This window comes from Ciconia boyciana, chromosome 8 (assembly GCF_034638445.1).
Source record: "Ciconia boyciana chromosome 8, ASM3463844v1, whole genome shotgun sequence".
NCBI classification, from domain to species: Eukaryota; Metazoa; Chordata; class Aves; order Ciconiiformes; family Ciconiidae; genus Ciconia; species Ciconia boyciana.
In genome coordinates, this window is record NC_132941.1 from 41,455,401 (window position 1) to 41,483,264 (window position 27,864).

General features: G+C 36.6%; 1 protein-coding gene across 1 annotated transcript in view; it reads right to left on the reverse strand.

The window, feature by feature from the left end:
* LRMDA (leucine rich melanocyte differentiation associated) overlaps positions 1-27,864 on the reverse strand; it is a 694,750-nt gene that overhangs the window by 300,028 nt on the left and 366,858 nt on the right. The window contains exons 3-4 of the mRNA XM_072871372.1: positions 14,967-15,098; positions 4,306-4,440 (exon numbers count right to left, since the gene is read on the reverse strand). Of these exons, the coding sequence (XP_072727473.1) occupies positions 4,306-4,440; positions 14,967-15,098 (267 nt within the window). The remainder of the gene's footprint in view (positions 1-4,305; positions 4,441-14,966; positions 15,099-27,864) is intronic.

Sequence of the window (27,864 nt, forward strand, 5' to 3'; positions counted from 1 at the left end):
ATTAGCATTATTTTCATTACTGAGTGAGGACTTCTAGTCTCCTATTGCTTCTTGAAAAAGTATTTATGTATTTATATTACCATACAAATTCAATAACAAGACAATTTAAAATAGATGAGTAGGTTCTGTCTCAATTAAAAAAAAACCCACTAAAACAAAACAAAACCACAATAAAACAAAACAAAACTGCAAGGAAACTGAAAATGCTATAAGAGGACCCAGCATTTCACAGAATCAAACCTGTGGGATGGGAGTAGCTGATTTAGCTTGAAAAGTTAATCCATACAAAATGCATGCATTTCCTTTCTTGTTGTTGTATCTTAAGAGGACTTCATAAGGTTATCACCATTTGCTCCCCCTGCCAAAGATAGCATATCTAGTATATGTACTTTTAAGCTAATTTAAAATAAACTCAGGCATTTGTTTCCACTTGCCCTTGTTTCCATGTCAACAGCACTTAATGAATGCATCATTCCAGGAAATGTCAATAAGGAGCAAAGAAGAATGAACAAGCACTGAAGACTTCACACATGGCATACATCGTTCACAATCATATCGCTTTAATGAAAATAGGTGAGGTCACCTGCAGCATTAGCAAATGCTTTGTAATACATTCTGACCCAGATGATTTTTCACAGTTCAGTAACACCATGTTTGAAGTTTTCACGGGGAACAATACACCCACAGGACTGACCAAGTGCGGGTACAACAGAAGCAACCAGCAATTACTGTGTTGACTTCTGTTACTTTGATCTCCGGGTCATGACCTTTGCTTTCATGCAATCTTCAAAGTAGAGATTGTAGAATAGGTTATTTTAGAGGACGCACTGTTTTGCAAGCTATTTTTCTGTGCTTCTTGCTTCCTGTTTAAGCTAAAAGCTTTTAAAACTTTCCTATCACCATTATATTTTAGATATTCTACTTTCTCTTGCCCTCACCCCCAAGATATCCCTTTACAAAATATCACCTCCCAAATATGGAAAGCTTAAAAAATAAGATAAAAAGTAGAATTTATGGCACTTTTTTTTTCCAGAAAGAAATGAAAGCCATTTTACAATGATGGAAAAAACCATGAGTTTTTAAAATGAATCAAACAAGTTTGCTTATAAAAATACCACAGAAGGGAACTTTCCATTTTCTTTTCCTGTCCAAGCAAAAATTCCAATAACAAACATAAAAATGTTTTCATCAATTTCTTCTCCTACACATTTGAAAGGTAAGGAAGAATAAGAGGGATGGAAAAAAAATAGGTTTTCTTTTTTCTTTTTCTAAAAAAATATTCCATTCAAATGTTACTATGTTTCTTAGGAAAAAAAAATAACTACTTTGATAAAGTCACAACAATGTTTTTGTATAAAACCTATTTTTAATGAAAAACTAGGGAAAAGCTTTAGTATTGACATTGATAGAAATGGTACACCAATGGATTACCTAAGGAACCAGATCGTAACTTCTTGACAAAAAGCATAGTTTTATACATTTTTCAAGTATTTATGATAAAACCTAATTATTTTTAAAAGATGTAATATTACTTTTTTATCTCTGTTACTAATATCTCAGTAAATCACTAGACCTTGAGTTTTAAAAAATTTGATTTTCCACATTTTTTTAAGGTTGAGATTTTGGGGGTTTTACAGATCTTTTCATTTTGTTGGAATGAGAAGATTAAGTAAAGCTTTGATTTCTAGCACCTTTCTCTTTCTGCTTGAGGAATTAAATAGCCTGAACTCTAATTGAACTCAGTAGGAATGAAATTAAAGCTCAATGAAAAATGAAGCTGTGGTTCCAATGGTCACGGCAAAAATTTACAAAAAGAAGTTCCTATTCAGAACAAAACAAAACCAGTTAAAGTTTATGGTATAGCAAAATGTTTACATAATTCAGGTTCACTGAAATGCAATCTTTTGATGCTTTCTGTGTGACAAATTTTCTCAAAAAAAAAAATCTTATAAAAAGAAGTTACTTCAAACCATTAAACAATGCTGAAACTGGCCATTTCAAATGTATGCTTTTGAGATTTGATACATTTGATATGTACATTTGATATATTTGATAAAATACAAATACTTTCTCACTCAGGAGAGTTTGCTGCTGTTAAATCTGTGAGATAAATCTGTGCATTTGGAGGAAGGAAGAAAAAAGTTGTGTCCAAGATTCAAAACTCTGAATTAGCTATTCAGAGTAAAATTAGCAGAGTACTTTTAAGTGGTTCTACCATGTAGGTGAATATAGTCCCCTAAAGACAGACAGACAGACAGATAGATAGATAGATAGGTGCTTTTGGTTTCTAAGTCTAATGTTGTCTGGCAAACGCATTTCATATAATGTAACAAATTATTATGGAAAAGGATCAGGAAGCCTTCACTATAGCAGCAGAACAATAAATCATTCAACTAATTAGAAGTCCATTCTTCTTTTTAAAAGAGCTGTAATTAACCTAGTTTATATGGAAAAAAAAAAAAACAGGTTTTTTAAAAGGTGAGGGGAAAGAAAATGGAAGCAATGCTGCAGTTTCCAGCAGATGCATAAATACAATCACTTCACACTTTGACACAGTGGTTTGCCACGATGTGACCTAAAACTACCTTGACCTCCCTGAAATCAACATTTTTGCATTGAAATGAAACAACAGACATGCTTGTTTTGATGTATGGCTGTGTGACATATTATAAATATTACATCACATAACCACAGAGGATGTCAATCAATAACGAATTTTTTCAGACAGCACTAAATGAACCATGGGTTCTTGCCTCTGAATGGCTCCTTTAACGTACTACTTTTGCTTAAATGATTAATAGGAGACATATTGTCAGAAAACATACTTAAAGTGAAAAACAGTAAACTGTAGAAATATCATTCATTTTTTAAGCAATTCTCTAGCGCAAATGTCACATAAATTTACAAAGAGACAGCACTATTAGACTCTCATAAGCTGGATAGTAGGCATACCTTCCACTTAAGTGTGAAAGCAATGGGAAAATATTTTATTAAATCTAGGCTGCTCTACTTGGTGAAAACCAAAATGCTACAGCTAAGCTAGATGCAAAAGTTGAAAGTCTTTAGGCTAATGATAACCTAAAAATCCTTCTCAAAAATTTGGAACAAAGAAAAAAGTGTATGCACACCCAGGACAGCTGTGCTGCTGTTTCAATCTACAGCATTTATGAGCAATAAACTGGTGCATCAAATTCATGCCACTTCCCCATAAACCTGCTTTCCGTCTTCACCACTTTGTATTGTCTTACACTAACTCCTACAGCAGAGTTTGGATTACATGAAGATAAAATCAGAGTTATATAATAAAACTCCGAATACCGCAGGTGATCTGCTAACAAAAAGTAAGCTCAGACTCTGCAAGGTCAGTGGCATGGTGACCAGTGCTACTTGGCTCTGATGTGCCACAGCCAGCCATTTTCAGCTGGTGTGAAAAATGCCAGCACACAAAGACTGAAATCTTGTATCAGATGTGAGCAAGGAAAAATAAATCCAATGACAATGACTTTTTTTTGTTTTTATAATCAATATCTCACGTGCCTAAAGGTTACAGCTGTGAAAATTATGTCGCTTCAGCAGACATTCTGTAAGTTTTGGATCTATACTCAGTCATCATCAGTCACAAGTATTTTTATTTTTTAAAAAAATAACCCTTGTAATTTTTAGCAAAATTTCAGTGGACATATAGTATTTTATCAGACTTCCATATTAAATTTCCAGATGACCTTTTGTGTAGTCTAGCTCATTAGAATTATATTATAGAGATAGTTTGGGGTTTTTTATTTGAATCTAAACACTAACTGCTCTGAGTAGGCAGTACAATAAAGAAGGAGTCCTTCCTTATGTGTTCTTTAATAGTGCCTTGATAACTGTAGTAGAAGAAACTCATCACCTTAATCGAACACTAGCAGAAGACAATGCAACTGGCTATCTGAGTGTAGTGATTTTTTTTTTTAATTGACTGTCACCCTTAGTGTATGTAAATGTTGCCTTACCTTGGCCTTAAAGAAGGAAAGCCATAAGTAGGCACATATGAGCACCCACATTCAGGAAATCCTATGCACACTTGCTCAACTCAAACATGTTCTGTACAGCACTAAAAAATTTCTTGAAATAGGGTTCCTGAGAGTGAACTCGCTGAAATGGGGTTACTCAAATTCCCAGGTGTTTCATGGCAGAATATGCCACAATGCTTTCAGAATAAAGTAGATGTTTGTTTGAGACTCTGAGTTGGTTTTAGTTCAATATTTTTCCAGCAATAAAACAAAACTGACATACTTTATCATATCTACAAATGAAAACACTAACCTGTACCTCTGGTAGTCATCTTCATCCTTTTCTTTGCAGACCAGTTCATTTGGGCAGGCCATGTTTCCAAGCAAACTGAGATACTGTAGTGAGGGCACAACTTCAGCTAAATGGTCCAAAAGGCTTTCTAATTCTGTTATGTGTCAGAGGTTGTGGGTTAAGGATTCAATGACATTAATGTAAAAAGCATTTAGAGTTGCATCACTGCTGATTTAAACATACATTTCAATAACTGACAATCAAATTTAGTATGGCATTCGGGAAAATGTCACATTAATTGTTCCAAGGGCAAACAGGGATAAACTTCAGTCAGTTTTTTGGCATGGAATGAAAGAATTTGGCTGTTTTGTCATTCTTTTCTCCTTCTTTCTTTCCAAGGTGGTTCACTACAAAACATTAAAACTTTGACAAAATGATGGATGCTGTGTGGTAAAATGGCTAGCAATTGCTGGAGCCATGAAACTTTTCCAGCATGGAAACAAACAGTTAGTTTCACAGCACATTCATCACTAATATATTCAGCCCACTGGAAAATGAGTTTAAAAAAAAAAAAAAAGAAAAAAGTCAAACCACAACCACCCACTTTCACTCCCAGCATATAGATGCTTTGAGTGCCACAGCCACACATTCGTAATTACTCAATTAGTATATGTGAATTAATGCTTCACTAAGTGCAACTTAAAGACTTCAGTGTTACAAGTATTTTATATATGAAGCTTAAAAGTCTTGTAAAGCATAAAATTTTTCATTAAAATAGCCTTATATTTTGGTGTTCCTGAGGCTTTTTAACTTAACTATATTCCTCAGAACATAAATAATGATGATACACCTTCAATATTGTAAACTATGTTAAAACAAACAAGCAAAGAAAGGTTAAACTATCTTTTAACCACTGCAATATTGGAAATCACAGCTTAGGTTTAAGCACAACAACAATATTCAACAATTTGCACCCTGTTAGTTGATCAAATAAAGCAAATTATTTTGTTACAGTGTGACAGTATCTAAGACTTGAACTATACATTCTTATTTACTTCAATTTACATGCAAAGAAAAAGGCGTGATTCTCAAAAAAGATGCCATGCATATGCATGTAAAAAGTTTTCAATGTTTAAAAATTGACTTAGACAATAGTAATAATTATTCAAAACCATTAAAGGGTATTTCATTGCTCTGTTTTTATCCACTCCTGCTGTTAGAGACCGCAACTATTTTAAATCCTCTGTTCGCTTGTGTTGCTATTATTTATACTTGATTTATGTGTTTCTGTTATCTTTGTTATTTTTAGCTGATGGAATTTACTTTATTTCTTCACCTCAATATCTTAAGGGCAACAGAAGCAATACAGAATGGAAAGAGCAGCTTCATTGTTAAAAATGTGGTCTTCCTTTTGTAAGCCTGAATTTTTTTTTTATTTCCAAACACACAAAGATCATGCTGACAATTACTAATTTTAATATATTAAAATCAGTGTATCTACACTCATAGTTAATATTCTGTCCCATAAGGTCTGAGGAATCATACTCAAATATTTTGCATGAGTGAGAAAAATGAGGGTTTGAAATGAGTTCTATGAATTAATTAAAAAGGCAAAAATGCTAACTTTTAATTTGGCAAAGCCACATTATGGAATGCTATACACCAGTAAGTAATCAACCAGACTGTAAGAAAAATTGTCTTTTTGTAGCACCACATGATATAAGTCTTCTTTGTTAGCCAGGATGAATTCCCAATCAAAATTTGGTGCTAATTCTCATCTTCTCATATCTGGACCTCAAACACATACATAAACTTTTTCATGGCTCTTTCAGGAAGTATGTGACTGTGATGGGAAGGTCACAAACTGTTTTTCTACACACGTTCAAGTGAAAGGCTTTTTAAAAATTTCCTAAGATCGTTAGAGAAGTGCTTGAATCTGGCACCCTCCCTCAGCCAGGAGAAACACTTAATTTCTTACAGGACTGCTTAAGTTGCAAACAGGTTCCCTGAGAGAAATAATTAATTATTACAAAAGACAGTTATTTCCATAACAGCAATCACACACAGCGGGTTAGCTATTGCAAGGCTTAGATTGTATCTGGCCATTTCCTATCGAAAGGAAAAAAAAACCACAACCCCAAACTTTTTGCTGCTTCTATGCAGTAAACATGCAGAATTTTTGCTTGTCAATTCAGTAGAGCTTTTTCTGGGGTAGAAGCTTTTCTCCCCAACAATTTGCTGAATGTGGAGTATGACATGTATTCTAACTCCCACCTGACCATGCAGACTTTGGGGCAAATATCAAAAGGTACTTAGATATGTAATGATGAAGAGCACTGCAAGATTTGAAAAAGTGTAAGACTATTCATCAAAGTCCTATGGAAAGCAAAAGGGAGAGACACCCAATTCACTAAGAGTTTTGGGTAAATAACAGTAGTTGATAATCTGCATCTCAAAAATCTAAGTCTCCCCAAATTTGGAAATTAGTGTCTCGATTCTCGTATCTCATATCTAAACCCTGAGCATTGATTTTAGATGCAGAAGCACCCCTCTAAAAATTATCTCAGGCAAGGATGACCAGGAATCACACACAGACCTCTTACCATGCAGTTCTGTGTAAGACTTGCCAGATCTTTTCTTTGTTATCATTTACTCATCTCCCTCTACTGAAATAGATATTTAGCATCCTAGCATTATTTCAGTTTCACCTGCAACAAAACCAGAAACGTGTGCAGGACAAACCCCAAGAATCAGACATAATGACCTCAAAAGCAGAAGGTCACTAATTTGTAGAAAAGATTAAGCTTTGCAGGCTTGGAGAGCCCAAAAATAACAGGACACCAGCAACACTTGAGAACAAACCGACCTGTGGCTTATGATAGTCAACTTTTTTGTGCCAGAATCAGCAGTTACATCATAAATAATTAAAATTTCTATCCTTTAGGACTTTAACTATCTTTTCTCATCCCTCTTAAAAACCAAACAAAATGCAAGGTACAGATTATTTTTCCAAGAAGCCTCATCCACCTGCCATCACAGTTATGTTTTACAAAGCACGTAGGAAAAAATAAATGATATCTTGTTCAAATTCTCATGATTAAGTGTTTCTCAGAGATGAGTCATAAGTCATGGTGCACTTCTGGTGTACTGTTTAGTTAATTAGCATGTCATATACTTATTTTAATCACAATACTGGAACTATACGATGCCACTAAAAGTGTAAAGTCTTTCTAAAACAATGCTAGGAAAATAAAGAGGGAGAAAATCAAAAGCACGTCTGAAATTTTATTGCCAGCTTCCTTTTTATGGTTTATTGTTGCAGCCTAAGGAGTGTCATATTGGTGTAATCAGAGTCAAAGAGCTGCAAAATCCTGCTGTGCCATTTCTAAGACCATTTTTCAGCTCCATTCTCTCCAAAAAGGAAAGCCACAATTAAATCCATGGACAGTGCTAGTGAATATTTATTTATTTAAAGCTCTGTGACAACAGCCCTGAACCGATCTTTCTGACGTCAGTGTCACTGGTCACCAGGTGACTATGTAGCAGTGATGCAAATACTTACGCTATAGTCTATTGTTTGAAAACTGGTTTAAAGTGTCACGTTATGATAATTAAAGTGCCTTAGTATAACAATCCATCTCCTAATTCAACAGTGTCATCATTACCGGTCTATTAATGCCTCCCTTTCTAACAGAAGTTGACTAAAATAAAAATTTGTAACAACAGAAATTTTAAACTCTTCAGCTCTTTAGGTCACAAGTGTCCTGGTTTCAGCTGCGATAGAGTTAATTTGAGATAGAGTTAATTTGAGATAGAGTTAATAATGTCCTGAAACCAGGACAACAAGCTAAAACATTAATTCTCAGCAATTATACAACAATGGTCCCCTCCAAAAACGCAACCTGGTCTCCATGAATAATTAACAGAAACATACTGACATACTTTAAAATTTTATCCTCATCAAAAGACTATACTGATTTCTTGCACTATTTCTAGTTTTAAATTAGGGAAACATTTACAAGAACTGTGTATCTCTCGTACTCAGATCGACTTTTTAAAGCCTCTTCATTATGTTACATGTATGTATACCACACATGCATATTTACAGTAGACTGTTCACAGCATACATACGCACAAGCATACGCAACCACGTCACCATATTTTCTGTTCAGAAAAACAAATGGTACCAGCAACACTGAGACATTAGCAATAGAATTACTTGTAAAATATAGTACTATGGTGGACTCAGTTAAGCTGCAGAGCAATATAATTTTTTGCAAGTTTTATGCAAGCAAACAATCCTACAAATAAGTATGTTCTGACTTGTCTATTTTCACTCACTATCTGGTACCCAATACCACAGTTTTTGAGGTTCTCCAGAAGGCAAAAAGAACGAGCAAAAGCCCAAAGCAAATGATGCATCTCCCTCCTCTGGCTAAGAATTAACTGTCTATGCAAGCTCATAACATTTTCGTTTGTTTTGTAGAAAATCCTGTAGCCTGGATTAAAATTCTAGTGCTAGTCAGGACTATGGCCCCCTACAAACCCTTCAAAGATTAGTTCCACAGTATTCAAGACTACTATCAAGGAAAGATTGATATGATTCAAAGTTAAATTGTCCCCAGGGAATATTACATTGGAACAAGGTCAAAGTTGTAAATTCTGAGTGGATAGTATAATGCCACTTTGCTTAGTCAGTTTTAGGAGAACCTCACAAGCAGAGACAGCCATTTTGATGCTAAGCTGTGTCTTGTGACAGCCAGCACAGTAAAAAGACCATTCTGTTATACTTCTGAGAGGTTGTGTGGATCCTCACGTGTTCCACTATTCCAGACCTCTGTATTCCCAAGAGTCTCTTTAGCTGTGTCCTTTCACTAGTCCCTCCATCATATTTCCAGGGCACAGACACTGCATGAATCCTTTTATAAGGGTCCAGTTGCTTTAAATACTGAGGACTAATGCTGGTCATCCCCAAACTTCATACTGTTTCCTCTTTTACTGGTACTCTTGGTATAAACATACTCATGGTTGTTCTTCAGGGACAACTGCTGGTCAAACCTATGCAGAAAAACAACCTTTGCTAACAGTTTCTAAATGAAATTATTCTATATATCTCTATACAAATGCTATGCTAACATATAACTGTCCAAACTAACTTATACATATTTCCTATCTCACTGCTCAATTATTTTTTGCATATAGTTTGAAGTACGCAAGACCATCTGGGATTTCTTTCTGTAACCTTTTTCTCTGCCAGAAGTTCTTTTTACTAGTTGCACACTCAAATACATTGACTTTATAAGAAAAGTAACCACTCTTGTTCTCTCTCTCAGTGTTTCCAAGTTGCTCCACCCTTTTCTTTCAAAAAGTTTGTACTTAGTCTTTTCAAATTTTTAGCCATCCCACTTCCCTAAAAGAGTTGCAGGAGAGCTTTTTGTGTTAATGACCTTTTGTGATTACAGCTTTTGGAAGTTCTTGGAAGCAAAGAGACAAAGTAAAGAGCAATCAGCTTTACATTCAAAATATTTTTGAAATACGTACATAGAGAATATCAGAAATATCACACAGAATTCCAGACTGCCATGTAGAAAGACCCAAAACTGTCATTCAAAAGTCTTCTGCTAACTAACCATCTGTCATGCAGGTGCTGCAATCAACCTAACATTAAAACAGCTGGATAGCACATCTACCAGAGTCATAAATGAGCAAGGTACCTCTATTTATTCCCATTTGAAACATTTTCTTCAATTAAATCTATCACAAACATGATGTAGCAATCAGAAGCTATTCCACAGGCAGATAGCCTTGAAGCAGAAGTTACCAATTCTCGGCTGAATGCAGTGTGAAAAGATCTTTGCCACCTGAATGCTTTTCCATTAGAACGTGCTAGGTCTTCAAGGTTGGATGACCACAGAAATAGCTTCCAATATGCAAGTATACATCTTCCCCTTCTCTATGTGCAATAGGATGTCACACACAGTCATTTGTATGCCACGTTCTGGCCTGAACCCTATCTGGTAGGGAGATAGGGCCTTGAGATAAGGCCTTGTTCACTGACTTTAAAACCATTTTGCTCAAGAAAGAAAACATGCAGCACAGGTGGTAATTAACCGAGTCCATACATCTCATGGAGAGCTTCCTGCATACTGAATACTTGGGAAAAAAATCCCATTCTGCCTACTGGAGCATCATTAGTTTTCTCTGTGTAGCTGGAGTTGCCAGTGCCTTTAAGGGTATTTCAGAAAGCCCATGGTTCCAAGGCTGCAGATTTGACGACCAGGTTTCAAGGTTGTTAGGTATACAAACATGAGAAAAAGGAGAAATATTTTTATTCCTGCAATCAAATTATGTTTTTGGTTCTCTAGAGAGATCCATCCTGAAACCATATGTCCTTTCTTTCCAAGTTTGGGGGCTTTTTGGACTTTTTTTTTCTTTTTAAACACCAGTCTGCCCAAATGTTGCTCAAGGTTTCCAAGGCAACACAAAGACAATCAAGAATAAAGCAGCAGCTTGCCATTTTTTTAAAAGTTCTGATATCTGGAGTTGAACTGGTGCAAGCACTGCTGTAGAACAGGATAAGGAATTGCCTGGACTGAAGACTTCCATAGATGTTTGCATTAGGCATACACATTACTTAATTTTTACTTCAGGTACACTTTATTCTAGAAGAAAGACTTTTTGGCTCATCAGGTACTGCAGTTCTGTAACAAGCCACACTCCGATTTAGCCAAATCCACAACTGTGGCACGAAGAGCTCAGAAGTCTATGCAGGAAGACTGCTGTACCATTTCAGCTTAGATCTTTGTTTAGTGGAGATAGGGATCTGTGCATAATAGGAGACAATTAATACCTTTAACATATTTACTCAATCTAAACATTGAGTCCTCAGCACTTAACATAATGGAATTCTGGTCAGACTGGGACTTCTAGGTCTTCAAGCACTTCAGGACAATGTAGGAACAAGCACAAAGGCAGAATAAATTACAATCTACAATTTGGGGGTTAAACAAATCTGTAACTGTTAGGCATTATGATAAGGCCTCTGTGAAGACAGATTATGCCAGAAGTACTTATTAGTACATTCTTCAGTTGAGGTACTTGATCCATGCTGTTTTCAAAGACTCAAGAACATATAATCCTTAGATCTGAACCACACTGATAACTCCTCTTGCCATAAGTAATGCATATACCATCATGGGCATTCTGCCCAGCTCTAGATTTCCCACTCTATGGTGTGAAATATTTTGGTTTTCCTCTAAACCATTCAAAACCTAGACCTAGATTCAATGTCTGCATTCTACATCTACATTCAACACCTTTATTCTAAATCAATTTTAGTATCAGTTCTCTGGAAGTATATAGCATGTATGCTAAATGGATGACCAGCTCACTGGACTAAGTAAAGAAATGGGGGTTTTACTTCAGAGAATCACAGATCTGGTTTGTTATCAAACTTGTCTATTTTGAAGTGAGACAGTGAACACCATCTAATTTTCAGCACACAGGTATACATAGTTGACAAACTATCACTGCTGCCCCTTTGAGTAGTTTTAACAAATACTATGTCTATAGTATATAGTCCCACTGTAACACCAGCCATGATCAGCACAGTGAAAAGCCATGAAATCTCACACTGCTATAAAACACGCAGAGGAATAAATCTACTTAGAAGTTTCCTGACTGATTCTTAGTACCTAGTGACCACACTTGAAAGGAGAAATGAGGCTTCCCATTACGAGAATAGGTGATTGCAGTCATGAGTCCTTGTCCAAAACCAACTTCCTACCTACCAGCTATCCATCTTAGTCTGTACTGCTTTCTGCCATCCATTGTGTCTGATAGAGAAACTAAGATGATATGTTTCCCAAAATAAATCAGACTTTTGTAACAACAAACATACTGTACACATGAAAAAAGCATGTTAGAGACATGTAATCCAATACTGCACAATGTTGATAACTATCCTTTATGTATTTCAGCTATATAGACTGCATTTAAAACTATTTTTAACAGATTACACATTACAGAAAAGCTGAGGTATAACGCTAGGAAACTATTTAAAATGGTAATATTTAAATTTGCTTCTTCCACTTCTAGTAGAAAAACTGGTAGTAGCCTAATTGTAACTGAAATATGCAACCACTATTTGAAGAAAAAAATAATAGATTATTCTTCTAAGTATTTACCTGATTTAGAGATAAGCTTTCACGTTTGTACAGTGTATCCAGACATTATGTTAGGAGGAGCCAAATGTTATTTACACACAAAACGCCACACAATAAGTGAACCATGTAAAAGGAGTAGAAAGCTCTTATCAGAACTATCAAAACAGGATCTGGATCAAAATGAAGCCAAAATAAAAAGAGAGAAATAGCAAAGAGTACAGTAATATTAAGAGAAACCCGGGAAAGCTCTCATATGATTTTAAAGTTTACTTGTTATTCCAGTTTTCACAGGGTCAGTTTGGCTTTTCGTTTGTTTTAATCTCTCTCTCTCTCTCCATATGTACATATTTATGTATACATGGTAATATTCCACCAACTGAAGTTTTTCAGATCAGTATTCTTTGCTCACTCGTGTCCTTTCTGTAGTGCTACTCACATGTACTAAACAATCTTTCCTGCAATGTATTTCATTATTCTATTAAATGTACATTTTTATTTGAACAATTTAAAAAGAATTCTATAGAGAAATCATTCATTAAAAGAAGTGATTCAAGTTCAAAAGAGACCTTTTTCAAATATGGTATCCACATTGAAGAGAGGAATCTGGAAGGTCTCCGTGCTTCTGAAGACTGCTGTATCTTCCCTACAAAAGATCACTACTCCCTAGGGCTCAAAATGTTAATGATGGACAGCGGTTATTTTTTCTTCTCTGGGCAGTTTTTATACATTAGGTGTTTTACAAGCATTTCCACAACTCCTCTGTTAAATTATTGGCATCACACTACAAAATGTATACATTATTTCTATAACCTGGGTAGCTCAATCCTCTCAAAGCTCTAACTTCATAGTTTTAAGATTGAATTAAAAAAATCCCAGGATAGATCAAATCCTTCTTATCGTGTTAGCATTGACTTTGAGAGCTTACTCACTTGACAATAGTATTTTAAGTATGTCTGTGAGACCAGCAGAAACTCTTTAAAGAATACTACTGACAGGATAATTTTTTTCCCCTCTGATTTTGTTCACTGAGTTCTTATTCAATACACCTGCCCTCTTTTTGGTAAGTGCAAAGCTCCTCCTTGACACCCCCCAAAGGACAAATATACTCACATGCTTTTGGGTCTTATGGCCAAATTTACATTTCATGTTTTGTAGAAGGAGATATGCTGCACCAGACATACTACCACCCACAGCATCAGCAAAAATATTCTTGTACATTCTTCATCAAAGCATGCTCAGTTCAGATTTTACCGTGGCAGCAAACAATAAAACCAGTTACTCAAATCCAACCCACAGAACCCTGGCATTAACCAGAAATCTAGCCAAATGCCTAGTATAGTAATGATTGCCACTGCTCAAGAGACACTCTTGGCAAATATCCAGGGGCCCAAGAATGAAAGTTACTCTGCTGATTTTTATTTATTTATAGAGTCAAAAATAAGTACAGAAATCATAGAATCTGCAGTAATTTTTATTCTCCTCAGTAGGAGGATTTTGCTTTAGTAGGAGGTAAATTGCTCTCTGTTTACATTGTCTGTAATAAAAGCCTGCAGTTGAGCAGCCTTGTCCTCACACTGCAATTACAAGGAAAGGGCTTTCATGGTTTGTGCTCTAAGACTCTGCAGGCCTCAGTTGGCCTTTTGGCCACAATTTGATCGCCCTTCACTTTTGTAAAACCATATATTACGCATCTTCAAATCTCCAGAAGGGTCAAAGTATGGGAAAATTATTTCATAATCAAGTCCATGCCCAGCCCTTGCAGATAATTAGTTTTTACAGACCATTATCTGTAAGCCTACAGACTAGGGGCTCTGATTCAGCAGCGTACTTCGGCAAATGCTGAAATATTTATTCTGAATAAACTTAAGCAGGCACTGACTTCAGGCATATGGACAAGTGCCTGATTGGTTATGAATGGACTTAACCATCCATCTAAATACTTTAACGTATGTATTAAGACCTTGATTTGGACAGCATTTTATATCAATTTATACAGAGTTGGAACACTGAGAATACAGTGACTTGCTTTTACAGCTGCAGTTGCACAGCAGCTACCAAATTGTGCATATTACCAACTTCATTAAAATAGAGAAAGGTATTACATTTCTTGGGGTTTTTTTTATTTTATTTTACTTTAATGTTTTAAGGGTTATTTAAAGTATAAAAACTTAACAGAGTTTCACTGCACTCTCTATTCCACTAGAGGTCAGCCTGCAACAGAACCCCAAGCAAACACAGGAACTGCTGCATATCGGTAGCATTGACATTATTTTCTTTCTCTATTTTATCTATTAGAAAGATTTCTTCAGAGCCATAACTTAGATCTCTCACTAAAATGGAGCAACAGGAAGATATAATGGTGCATTTCATTTATGAATGACCTATAATAAATTACTATGAAGTATTCTAGGTGCCAAACGAGAGAATGCTTTGTCTGCACATGAACTATATTTCACATACTTTAATTTGGCTGACACATAAAACTCATTTGACATTTTGCAGGTATTTCTTTGAAAGGATATTTGGTTCTTGTTGAGCGTTAAGGTATGGAGGTGGGGTAACCTGGGTAACAGAAGGTCATTTCCGAGTAGATTGTTGTCCAAGATCAGCTCTTCCAAGTAACTGAATGTTTTCAGTCCTTCTAGTGACCTGCAAACGACAAAGGCAACAGGAAAAATGATACTCCACTAAATCAGGGAGGCCATTATGAGCTGAAATAAATATTTTAACCTTCCCTTTCAGAAGTGGGAATAGTTTTGGTTTGGGCCTGTCAGAAGAGTGAATGACAAGCATTAGTGGCAAGGGGAGTGCTGGCACTGCAACACATCCTTCACATGCTGGCAGGATGAAGGATGGGGGTCACTTAGTGAGTAGCCAGGATCCAAAACAAAAGGCTTCAGATATGGGGCCTGCAGGATGAATTTGTCAATGTCTTGTGCCTTCAGGCACCCAGCCTTGCCTGACCCTAACCTCCATTCCCAAGATAAATAACTCTGTCACAGTTCACCTTCATTCCCTGGACACAAATTTAAGTTGTCATCCATCATTTCTGCCAAGAAATATCATACCCCGCTAACAATAATAAATACAACTTCAAGTATCATTTCTCAGCAGTTACCTTACATGCAATAATAGGAAATGGAGAAGGGATTTTTTTTTTTCCCTTTTTATTAACCACTTAATTTGCTTCTTGAGTCCCTGCAAACAAAATAAAATGTTCTCTACAAAATAAAATGCAGAATTACTCCAGACAGAAAAGGCATTTGCTTTCTTTTCGGAACTTACTGTCAAGCCACAGGTCAGACTGCAGAGAGCAGCTTTAAAAAGGAGCATTTCACAACATGGAAGTGCAGATGATGGCTTGTAAATAAACAAGATTCTGGAGGTATTCATTCCTCTGATAGCAAAGTACAGGGGAAAAAAACTAAAAAGAACACTTTGGTACCTTGTTAAGGCATCTATTCCAAACTTGATTCTTAATGCCTGCACGTTCCAACAGGAAAAAAACCCACACACATTAATCAACTAAGACACATGGTATACAGAGCATACACACAGACATGCATTCACAGCTCATTCACCTACCAGACACCTAAAGATATGCTGAGATGGCATGACTTGACAGCTGATCTACTGTGCCTACCAGTGGGAAGATCATCACTGTATCTACTGGCTGTTTTATAAAATGTGATTAATAAGGGAGATGCTGTCTATACTATTTATTTAGTTTCCAATGACATTTATACTGAGGGGATTTCCTCACCCTCCCCCCAGTTTTTGGCAAAGATCAAAATACAGCCAAGGTCCTGTTAGAGAGTTCTACAGGCACTACCGCTGGAGAAAAATACAAATATTATTAGAAAGTATATGGGTTTCAGATTAGACAATTTAACATTCACCTGTCTAACAAAAACAAGATACCTCTTTTGTAGCTACAACTTACTGACCCCTTATAAATCCGTTAGAGGGTTCAAACAACCAAAAGAAATCAAGTCCGTGACCTTTACACTGGGTACTGTACACTAAACTATGAATATTCAAGTAACATTTGCACAACACTGAAACAGTGTATTTCAGTCCAAGGACTCCAAAGCACTCACAGTCTGTTGACCTGGCATTAGTAATAGTTGTACCTCCCTTTCAGAATGCCATTTTGATGCTGGGCAGCCAGACCTGAAGAATATTTGCCATGCCTACACCCTATGGCATATCTATATCATTACAATGCATTGAGACTACAATTTCAGAAGCTGAAAGAACAAAAAGCCTCTATTCTAATCATTATACTGCAACAACCACCACAGTAACAGTCGCACTTCTTGCACTTGCCTTCAACAAGCTGTTTCGGAAAAACTCGATTCAGCCTACTTAAACTGTACACTGTTAAGAGCTGTGCTAGCATGCTGTATTAAGCTACCTATTTCAGCAAAGGGTCGCAACAGACTTGGTTTTGCCAAAGTCAAGATCAGAAGAGAGATCAGCAAACACTTCAGACAGTGCTTTCCCCAAGTACCGTTAAAAGGCAAAATAACCCAGAGGAAGTAGCAGTGAGTTTATCAAGCTGTTATGAGTTTTCATTTCAGTTTATTTGACAAACCTAGTTTAGCAAATTCCCCTTAAATAGTCTTTATTATATAAATAGTGGATTATTTCCAAACCTCACATTTCAATGTAAGACTTTGACTTGCCAAAGGAGTTCAGAGAAGGCCACCTCCTTGTCAACACCACAGAGCCTTATGGGATGTTAATAGGTCCTTTGTGAAAAAACATTGCTTGGGCTCTGGTCAGTGTCAGCATCAAAATACACATTGTTCCTGAGTTATGTTATGCAAATATAATACTCTTATCATAAGAATCAGCAAATGGTTGGCAACTGGCAAGGAGAAGAAAGCGCACATCCAAAACTGCTGCAGGGGAGGCATAAAACAAAATGACAAGCCATGAAGTGGGACAAAAGGCCTTGAAACACTAGAGGGAGTTGCCTATTGAAACAGCCTTTCTTTCACAAGCCTGGGCTGAACACAAGGGTACTAGTTTCATAGACAGGCAGAGAAAATTGTGCGCAAATCTCCTTACACCTGTCTGGTTTTGATAGTTTTTGCCATGTAATGTTATTAGCTGCTCAGTTAAAAAGGAGCCATGTTACACAGGGGGTTGCTTATTAATTGTTGTTTTCATGTCATCAGAGCAGTGTGCACTTGGTGATTTAATCACCTAAATTCAGAGTCCAGGGAGATGGGAGGGGTTGCCACAGTATAGAGAGAGGGTGTAGCCATTAACATAAATTTACATCCATATGTTATTTAGCTATTCACAGAATTCTTATTTTTTCATCTTAAACAGAAGAAAAAACTAGCACCAAAACAAAATTGGTAAGATGGTAAAGAAACAAAAAAGGAAAAAATGTGTTTGCTATCATTCAGCGATACTAGCTACTAAATTCTAAGTCAACAATCTCCACCATCACAATATATAAGGAAATATTGCTTGGCTGTTGTACTCCACAATTTAAAAGTTTGAAGTACAATCCACACCATAGGTTTTATGGTACAAATTTCAGCAAGTCCCATAACTTCTATGTGCCTCAATTTCCCACCTGCAGATGGGAGATAACATCACTTACCTAAGAAAGGATTGCAATCAGGAATTAGTATGTCGAAAGCATTTTTGAGAAGCTGAGGTAGAAATCAGTTCCAAATACTGGCATTTTTCTTTTTAATGAGGGTGAGATAGTTATATTAATGTACTCCGAGCATTTCCTTATGAGCCCATTATAAAATAGGAAAGGAGTGTGTATATATACACAGCATAGCAAGAAGCACACAAACACCCTAAAAGAGATGAGTATAAAAAGATGGAAATCCCCCAAGAAAGAGAACTGGTCTAAAATTAAATCTGTGTTGTTTTCTCATAGTTCGCAGCAGAAAAAATGTCTCCCCATATTGGTATATTAAAACAAACACATAATCTTACCACCACAATACAACCAGCACTGAAGGGGCAGTGGCAGGCAGTTGTTTTCCCTAGTTTCAAAAGGCTAATAAACATCACTAAGGTGTATTGCAGGTTGCTTTTCCCTGCTCTAATGACATGAAAGCTGCCCATTATCTCACCCACAGGTACCATCTCAGTTACCTCATCGCAGGGCTCACACTCTGCTCCCAGAGGAGAGCAAGTGCTGCCAAGAGATTTCCATTGCAATTTCCAAAGTCACATCAAACCGACAAAACATCACAACGTATTCAGCGCCGCCTCATTCAAACAGAAAAAACTTTAAGTTTCCACTGTAATTAACCCTATCCTCGTTAAGATAATTATGATCAAGCTCCCTGTCACAGCTAATATCACAGCATCATTGCCTATGGCTCACGCTTTGCCCTCATTAGCTTACAAAAACACTGCGCTAAACAGGAAACTGACTCCCTCTGCAAAATGACTTAAGATGTTCTGTAAGCAGACAGTAAATAATCCTTTAGAATACAAAGGTCTCAGAAATGTCATTTTACCTAAGTCCTTTGGCTAATCAGTATGATTTCTTCCAGCTTTCTTTTCCATAATTCATCCATGATTTGTAACAAAGTTTTAACCATAAAGGAATGTCATGGCAGAGGGGTTTTTTTCCTATGTGTATGCATGGCAATTGTCAACTACACTATTTCATACGGTCCCTCCGGCCTGACAGGGATTTGGTTACAATGAAACTAAAGAGCAGCTCTTCATTTTGGTAATATTTGACAATGAAAACATGAGATTTTATAAATGAAAAGAAGCAAAAGCCTCTCAAGTAATGGACAAACCTTGGTACTCTGCAGTTGTCCTTGTCTGGAAGAACAAGCTGTTCAGAAGTATATGCTGAAAAAGAATTGTTCCTCACATTTTACCCCACCCCTCCATTAATAAGACAGCTGCCTCATATCTAATGACTTTTTCCTCCTGTTTAACAGTAAAAGAGAGAGCAGTTAACAATATGTAAATTAGAAAGTTTGGCTTTAGCCTTGAAATTGATTTGCACTCTGTTGACAAGAGATAGCCATTACCAGAAGTTAAAGACAGAGCTGTTACAAAACAAGAGGTTTTTAAAATACCTTTTTTCTTGCCTTTTATGTTTTAACAAATTACAGGAGAGCAGAATCAACACGAGAACCCTAGTACTAGATAATTTCAGTATTTAAAGAACAGAAATGTAATTTCTATTTCTCCAGCACCTGCCAGACAAGGAGCACAAAGCTTTTTTTTTTTTTTTAAACATTAATGAATTACTCTTCAAAAACCTGCTGAGCTTAAAATTCCATTTTGTAGTAAAGCAGAGAGAGGTTAAGTGACTAACGAAAGGTGACCTCCAGCAATTTTCTAAAAGACAAGAAATAAAACCCAGAGCTCCTGACTTCTAGTCCTTTGACTTAACCTCACCAAAACAAAACAAAGGGCAATAAATAAATGCTATATATATAAAAACATAAGACAGACACATGTGTAAATTTAGATTTTGCATAATTCCTTGGGAATGCAAAACATCATTTCAGGTTTACTTTCTTTGATTCCTGTTCAATTTAAAATTCCATTTAATCTGAAATATAAGGTACAAATAAGGGGAAAAACCCAAACCATTTCCAATTCTGTTCTGGTAGTAGAAGGGGTTCGGTGAATCTTCTGTGCAAACTCCCTCGGGCTGAGGCCTCTGTCAGAATTATACTCTCAAACCTGCTTTGGGGGGTTCTGCTCTAAACACACCTCTCACCTGTGAGTATAGAAAGATAAATAACCCATTTTAAAGAAAATAGAGTGGCTAGAATTCAGTTCAAATTCCAGAAAAAAAAAATCTCTCACTACTATAATCACAAAAATACTGCAAATCAAAGGTTTATGTATTTCCTGCACACAGAGATAGTAATGGCAGATAAACTACAAGTAAAGCATCAAAAAATGACCTCTACACTATTCAAGCATAATAGCTTTTCTTTTCTGCAGTCCTACTCAGTGTTTAAACCCATTTTTCTGCATGATAATACATCCAAAAAGAAAACAGAATGGAGTATGCAATGGACAGTTATGACACAACTTCTGGACCAAAGCAGAACAAACAAAAACCAACCAACCAAACAAAAGCGTGCCCCAGTGAAAGTAAAGAACATCCAAAATTTCTAGTGTGGGCCAGGCCCAAAGTGAGACCAGACAAGTCATAAAACAGGAATCACGAAATTCTGTTCAATGGAGAATAAGGTTATCAATGTTTCCAAAACATGAAATACTTTGATTTGTCTAATATCAGAGGGAATGTTAGTATTTTGCAGGCTATCTAGAGGCAGCATTTTGCATCACTTCCAGTCAATCTGTTTCCAGCTTTCTATTGCTAGATAGAAAATATCTGGAAGCAGCTCTTTGAATAAAACTTAAGGCAAGCCTGTGAATATGGTCAGCAAAAGAGAAAATGAAAAGAAATGAATGAGCAGAATCATTAAATACCTGGGAAGATCTCCATAAGAAAAGATTAAACCTATGTTATGAACTGGATCTACAATTAGTTTCTGAGTCTTTTCACATAAAGGTCATACTTAACTTTCAGACATACAATAAAATTCATATCCGTCCCTCCTTTTTCCCCTTTTCTTATACACTGAAACCATACAAGACTACGTGGGACACCTTACTACCAAAAAAGATTAGGATGAAAACATCTTGCACAACAATCATTAACCAGAGCTATGTAAGCACATTAAAATGGTGGGGATTCATGAAAACACAGAATCTTCATCTGGTTTTTACAGTCTTGTTCCGAGTCTTACGCAGCAAATTTCACTGCTTAAGAAAAACCAGCCCAAACTACTTAACGCCTCCAGGCCAACACCCACCTCTAAACCTCAAAGAAAACACAAACAAAAGTAGAGTCAACAAATATATAGACAAAAAGAAATTAGGCCTTTTGAATTCTAAATGTTACATCCACAACATTTCAAACCCTTTCCTACCAATTATAAAACAGAAATGCAGAATTTCTTGAGAGAGACAGATTTTGCTATTAAGCTGCAGCTCCTCAAATGATGGAATTATCTGAAAAGCAACACTGCAGATTTATCTCATCCATCTGTAGAAGCCCAGTTACTCATAACGCCTTACAGCCAGCAACAAAGATGGGCACTTCCAGAAGGTGAATCAGACCTTCAGGTGAGGCTTGGTGAAGTACATACATTTGGGAGGGATGAACGTAGCCTACTTGTCCAAAGTCTTGCAATGAAATTAGAAGAAATTGCAACATTAAGGTAAAATAAACTGTTACAGCTGTGCCCCATATGAGTGGATTATTTAGCTGTTGAAGTAAACTACAAATCCCAATTACAGTTTTCAGTAGCTCACAAAAACATATTAGAGTCAACTATTCAGTCATTTAACCACCATTCTCTCCTACCAAGACTCTAGTAAAAAAAAAAAAAAAAAAGAGAGAGAGAAGATAATTTATTTTCCTGGCCTAACTCTACCACAAAGCAATCAGACTGACTGGGGTGGGGTTCAACTTCTCTTCTAATGAACCTCTTAAAGTCTCAGACTTCACTATGTCTATTTAATACAGCTCTACTCAAGAGGATATCCCATTAATAAGCTCAAGCTTTATCCTTCATGTTAGGCTTCTTTTTGCTTAAGTTTTTATATTACATCTTTAGGATTAAACATGCCAAGATTTTATATGATATTACTGTTACAAATTTGTGTAAATTTAAATAAAATGACAATCAGTGTAATACTATAGCCTGTGGCAAGGCGGTTTTCACATAAGCCATATAAAATATTTTAAAAGAATACAAAATGGATCAGAAAATGAGCTCTTAGTCATCTAATGATCGAACAAGTATCATATAACAAAATACAGGTTACAAAACACAGCTAAAAATTACCAAGCAGAGAGCAATTGACTGTATGCATTCATATTTTATCAAAGGGCATTCTGGAAAAACCACCACTAGGAAGTCCCTGCAGTTCAATGGGTGCATCACTTCAATCATATTCCTAAGCATGGACTTAAGCATCCATCTGCTAAAATAGTTAGAGGAGTTAAGAGAAAAACTTGGATGTGAGTGTCTCCTGATTAATTTGTCTTTTTCCCCAATCTTAACACAGAATTCAATCCTAATAAAACAAATGGCATTTTTAAAAAAAGGCAAACACTGCCATTTCCTGAACTCAAAAGAATTCAAGGAAGTATTAGTGATTAGAAATAGCAAAAGAACAAGCCAGAGTTTACAAAATATAAACCTACCTGTTTAAAAAACCAACCAACCAAAACAAAAAAAAAACCCAAACAACAAAAAACCCCCCACAAACCCTAAAACTCTGTAATGTATTTATTCTTAAAAGCTCCTCTCAGCTGCATGTGCCAAGTTGAGAACCTATTTATAAACCCTCTAAAAAAACAGTATTATAATGGAAATATGAGCAAATTCAAGTGCAAAGGCAGTGCCATAATGAAAGCTTTACTGTATCTTGGATCAATCTGTCACTCTGCAATTCAGATAGTAACCTGACCCCTCCCCTTTTTGCACAGAGAACGGGGGAGTAACAAGCCTGTAGAGTGAGTAGAGTAAAGCCCATTTCGACTACTAGAGTTCAGTGAGAAGGGGGAAAAGAAAAGTAATTTCTCTCCCATCTTCCACAACAACCAAGGCTGAGGATTGACAAGCAAATTGACGCACTGCTCAGAGGGCAAAAGATAAATGTTTGATGAATTGGCCATTGCTGGAGGAGTGATGGGCTTCATATGTGCATAATGGACTAGCTGCCGTTCAATTCAGATTGCCTGCCAAGATAAGAAACCATAATGAATGGACCAAGCGCAGCCTGTGCCATAAGAAAGTATAATCTGGCTAGTTTTAATAAACTTAATAAAAAAGATGAAGCAGAGAGAGGCAAGGGGACTGGCCTTTGTGACCAGCTATAAGAGGTGAGAACGACTAATAGACTGCTCAAGCATGATAGCAGAGAATTGTTAATGGACGTAACACCGAATCGTTCGATGCTAAAAAAAAAAAAAAAAAAATCTTTAGGACGACTTAAAATCACAGGGATCTACATATGCGCATACCATAGACACTGTAGTACTTCTAACACAGCATATAAATGCCATTTATTTATTATTTCCTTCTGCTACCTACCCTGCTTTGTCTCCGTAACCTCCTTTATCCCCTCTGCATGGTATCTTAGTCCATAGCCAGATCCACACAACACACCAACAGTTTTACCAACAACTCCTCAGAATCAAAATAACCCTCTAATTGTAACCCAACAGAATTCAGGCTCAGTTTCCAACAGAAAGGTTTTGGCTGCACAACTATACCACTAACTTTCATTCCCAGTGGAGAAACATATTTTACCATCAGAAGTGGTCACACTTGGTGTAATTTCATTTGCTTTTGCAAGCTGTGTTTCCACCAAATATGAGAAATTTGCCAGTACAGTTATAGCAAAAAACCCCACAACCCTTCTAGCACAGACAAGACTAAGTTGCCAGCAGTAGTCCTTTTGGTCTGGGATTTGCTATGTTGGATACTGTTCCCCATCTGTACCCATAACCTCTAAGTTCTGACCTTTTGCAGTGCCAATCAGCACTATGAAAAGATGTTAAAAACAAAACAGAACTCTTACAGTATTTTACTGTATATGGGTACCTAACAGTGTAAAGTCTGGTAATCACCACCATTTTCACAGTGAGTAGCACATATGCACAGGGCCATTTTTGCTTTTCCTTTCTCGTTATTTAGCCACGTGAATAACAGTGGCTCACTTTCTGAAGCTTACCAGACATTGAGACCTGAATCTGTGACTGAAAATGCTAAAGGAGTCAACAAGAGAAAAACCAGCCCTGACTTTTAAAGCAGTGGGATTACACCAACAATCTATTTCTTTGTTAAGAATCAAAGGGCAAGAATACACCCTTGTGTGTGCTTATAACACACAGTGCTTGGCCAGGCAGAACTGTTTTTCCCTTTAGGTAGAAAAAAACATGAAGGAAGAAGGGGACTGCAGAAAGATCCTCTTGACTGAGGACAGCTAGAAAACACATTATACAGAACAACATCATTGTTATGCATGTTTGTTTTCTTGTTTTTACTTTTTTTTTCCTTTGATGATGAAAAATAAATAACGAAACATAAAATAGTCTACTTGGGTAAGTATTCAGATTACCACCCCCTTGATGTCAGTTATGTAGCCTGTGTCATATTTTAAACAGAAATTATTATATGCAAGACGGATGTCTAGTTTTCGGTATAAATTTTATCCAACTGCAAAAGGAAAGTAACTCATTATCAAGCAGCTCAGTAAGACTCCCACTACTGAAGAAAATAAAGTTTTACGACAAGAGGGTCTCTCCTCTCTCTCTCTCCCCCTGTGAGTGAGAAAGTGAGTGCAAGAATAAGACAGAAAGGGAAGGCTCAGGAGTGCTGGGTGAATTATAGACTGCCTCTCAAGATTCACAGCTCTTCGTGGTAGGAGGTTAATATTCTCACATGTCATTAGGTCTGCTGGCTCTACTGATGGCTCATTGAATCAGGCAGCAAATTATTTCCTCATGCTGCAGAGGACACCACACTTCAAAGGGAAGGAGCCAGGGTCAAGACGGCTCTCCAGTTCGATTAATGAGTTGGGATCAGCAGAGGTTGCCTGTAGGTAAGAATGTGACTGAAGCTTTTGACAAAGCTGACTTTTTGAACAGGACTTGACCCAGGCCCCTTACTCCCCTCCCTACCAAATTTTATTTCCAACATTTGCCTCTAACTGACCTGCTCAGGCCTGTTGGGATAGTTTTGACCTCCTCAGTCTTTGTTACCAGACATAGGAGCTGTCTGCCTATATTTGATCTGTCTCTCCCTAAAGGCCGCATCAGCTTATCCAGGCTCATCAGAATACTTTAGAACTGCACAGTGAAATGAGATAGAGTAGATTCATTTCAAATTTTTAATTTTCTCATGAAATTTGTTGCGAAGAGGGAAGAAGGAGAAGACAACTAAAAGATATTTCAGCTTTCAATAATATTAAGAAAGATTTCTAAGTGTTGTTAAATACAGATAAAAACACAAAGATTATTAGAAGCATACAACTTACACATTAAAGTGATGGAAAAGCAGATAATATATGTTCCTGCTTACAAGAATTTGCTGACTAAGAATATTCCCAGCAAATAATGCATTATAGAGAATATTCCTCTAAAAAGTTTTTATTTTTATTGTCATGGTAGCAAGAGATTAGAGACAATTAAAACTTAATGACCACTGCATTCATCTCCTTCTAAATGCTCAATGGTGTCCTCAGTTTGATGTGTCTGAAATATTTTAATGCATATTTAAATAGATTTAATAAAGTACTGAAGTGAGATTCATTGTATTAATGTTTTTTGATAAGATCTACTTAAACTGCACACTTTCTCAAACAAATATGAGTAACTGAATCAACATGTAAGCCACTGTTGGTAAGTTTCCAAAAATCACATAGCTTCTGATTATTGAAACGAGAGTTTTGTCAATTACACCGACAAAATTGTTCACACAAGCTTCCAAATTTGTTATATATTTAAAAATTTTGTTCAATAATATTTTACACCCTTATGTTTCTGAAGCAAGGATCTAGGTTGTCCTTCAATATTTATTTTAATCACAGTACAACTTTTAATATCCTCTTCCTAAACATTTTGTTCATCAGCATCCTTATTGCTCAAGCACTTGTTACATACAAAGTTCACAGTATACTTTAAAAAAAAAGTTTAAGGTAAAATATCAGTCCAGAGATGTCCAAGGATGGCAAAAAGATGACTGTTCAAGCTTTGCAGGTTTAAGCTTTGTTAGCAGAGCTAACAAAGCCTGAATCAGGAAGCTACAAGTCTAGTTTTGAAATTAGAACACTATTATTTTTTAATGTATTGAGCAAACAACAGTTCTTACAGACCTTAAAACAAAAGCTGGGACATTAGTGCCTTAAGAATCACAGAATCGTATAGGTTGGAAAAGACCTTTAAGATCATCGAGTCCAACCGTAAACCTAACACCACCAAGACCACCACTATACCATGTCCCTAAGCACCTCATCCAAACATCTTTTAAATACCTCCAGGGATGGCGACTCAACCACTTCCCTGGGCAGCCTGTTCCAATGCTTGATAACCCTTTCAGTGAAGTAAAATTTCCTAATATCCAGTCTAAACCTCCCCTCGCGCAACTTGAGGCCATTTCCTCTTGTCCTATCACTAGTTACCTGGGAGAAGAGACCGACCCTCACCTCTCTACACCCTCCTTTCAGGTAGTTGTAGAGAGCGATAAGGTCTCCCCTCAGCCTCCTTTTCTCCAGGCTAAACAACCCCACTTCTCTCAGCTGCTCCTCATAAGATCAGATCACTTAGGTGTCTTAACAACAATTTAGGAAATTTAACTTTTGGTGTATTTAAAAATCTTTTAACAGCCTCCAAGTGTAAGGCAAATTTTCATCTTTACTCTTCGATGTTTCTTTTTGCACTCAAACCATTACTCGTAACAGATTTCCTTACTGTAACTAGCATTTAAGCCCCAAAAGCTAGTAAACAGATTATTAGATCTATAAAACTTAGGATAAAAGCATACAAGATCTATACATGACTGAGCCAAATAAAAATAACTACAATCCTTTCAAGGAGACTACCTAACTGCTAAACAGCACATCTTCCACATGGACGCGCTTTACTCTAAAATGCAAGTATACACAAGCAAGAGACACCTTTTACTTATGTCTGTGCAATCTCCAATGAATTGTACATTATGCAAGTGGAAGCTTGCAACACCAGAAAAGCTGTAAGAGGGGAAACACTTTTTCATGGTCTTGTTTAAACAAAGTAACTGTATTACTGGGTCTGTCATCAGTGTTGACATTATATCCTGTTTCATCTCTTTCTAGAAAGCTAGCAGCATACCGGAGATCATTTGTGAAATGTCTGTATGTGTCCTGTATAATACTTAGCAGGACAGTATGAATCCCATACAGAAGGACAAGTCCAGCTGGAGTGGGAGGTAACTAGCCAGTTTGACACTCCCAGGGAGAAAGAGGAAATAGTTGTGTTCAGGGCAAGGAGGAGCCACTCAGTCAATACAAAACAGAATCACCAACAGTTTCGAAACACGATCACCAAAGTTTCTGGTTTCTGACAGCACTAAATCAGAACTGATGGCAGGACACATTGCTGAGACACCTGGACCTGAAGCGGTACTTGCTGGAATCCATTCCAGGAATCCTAGAGAAGATGGATTCAGCAAGTGGAAAGGTGACCTGCTAAGTACATGCAAAGACTGAGTTTTGTATTTGTCTTTGTTTCCATTCCTAAAATGAAAAGCTTTTGGCTAAGTCTTACTAAATAGAATTTTGTTTTGCTTTCAGGTGTATCTGGTCTTTGAGGGGAAGGTAGTACCAA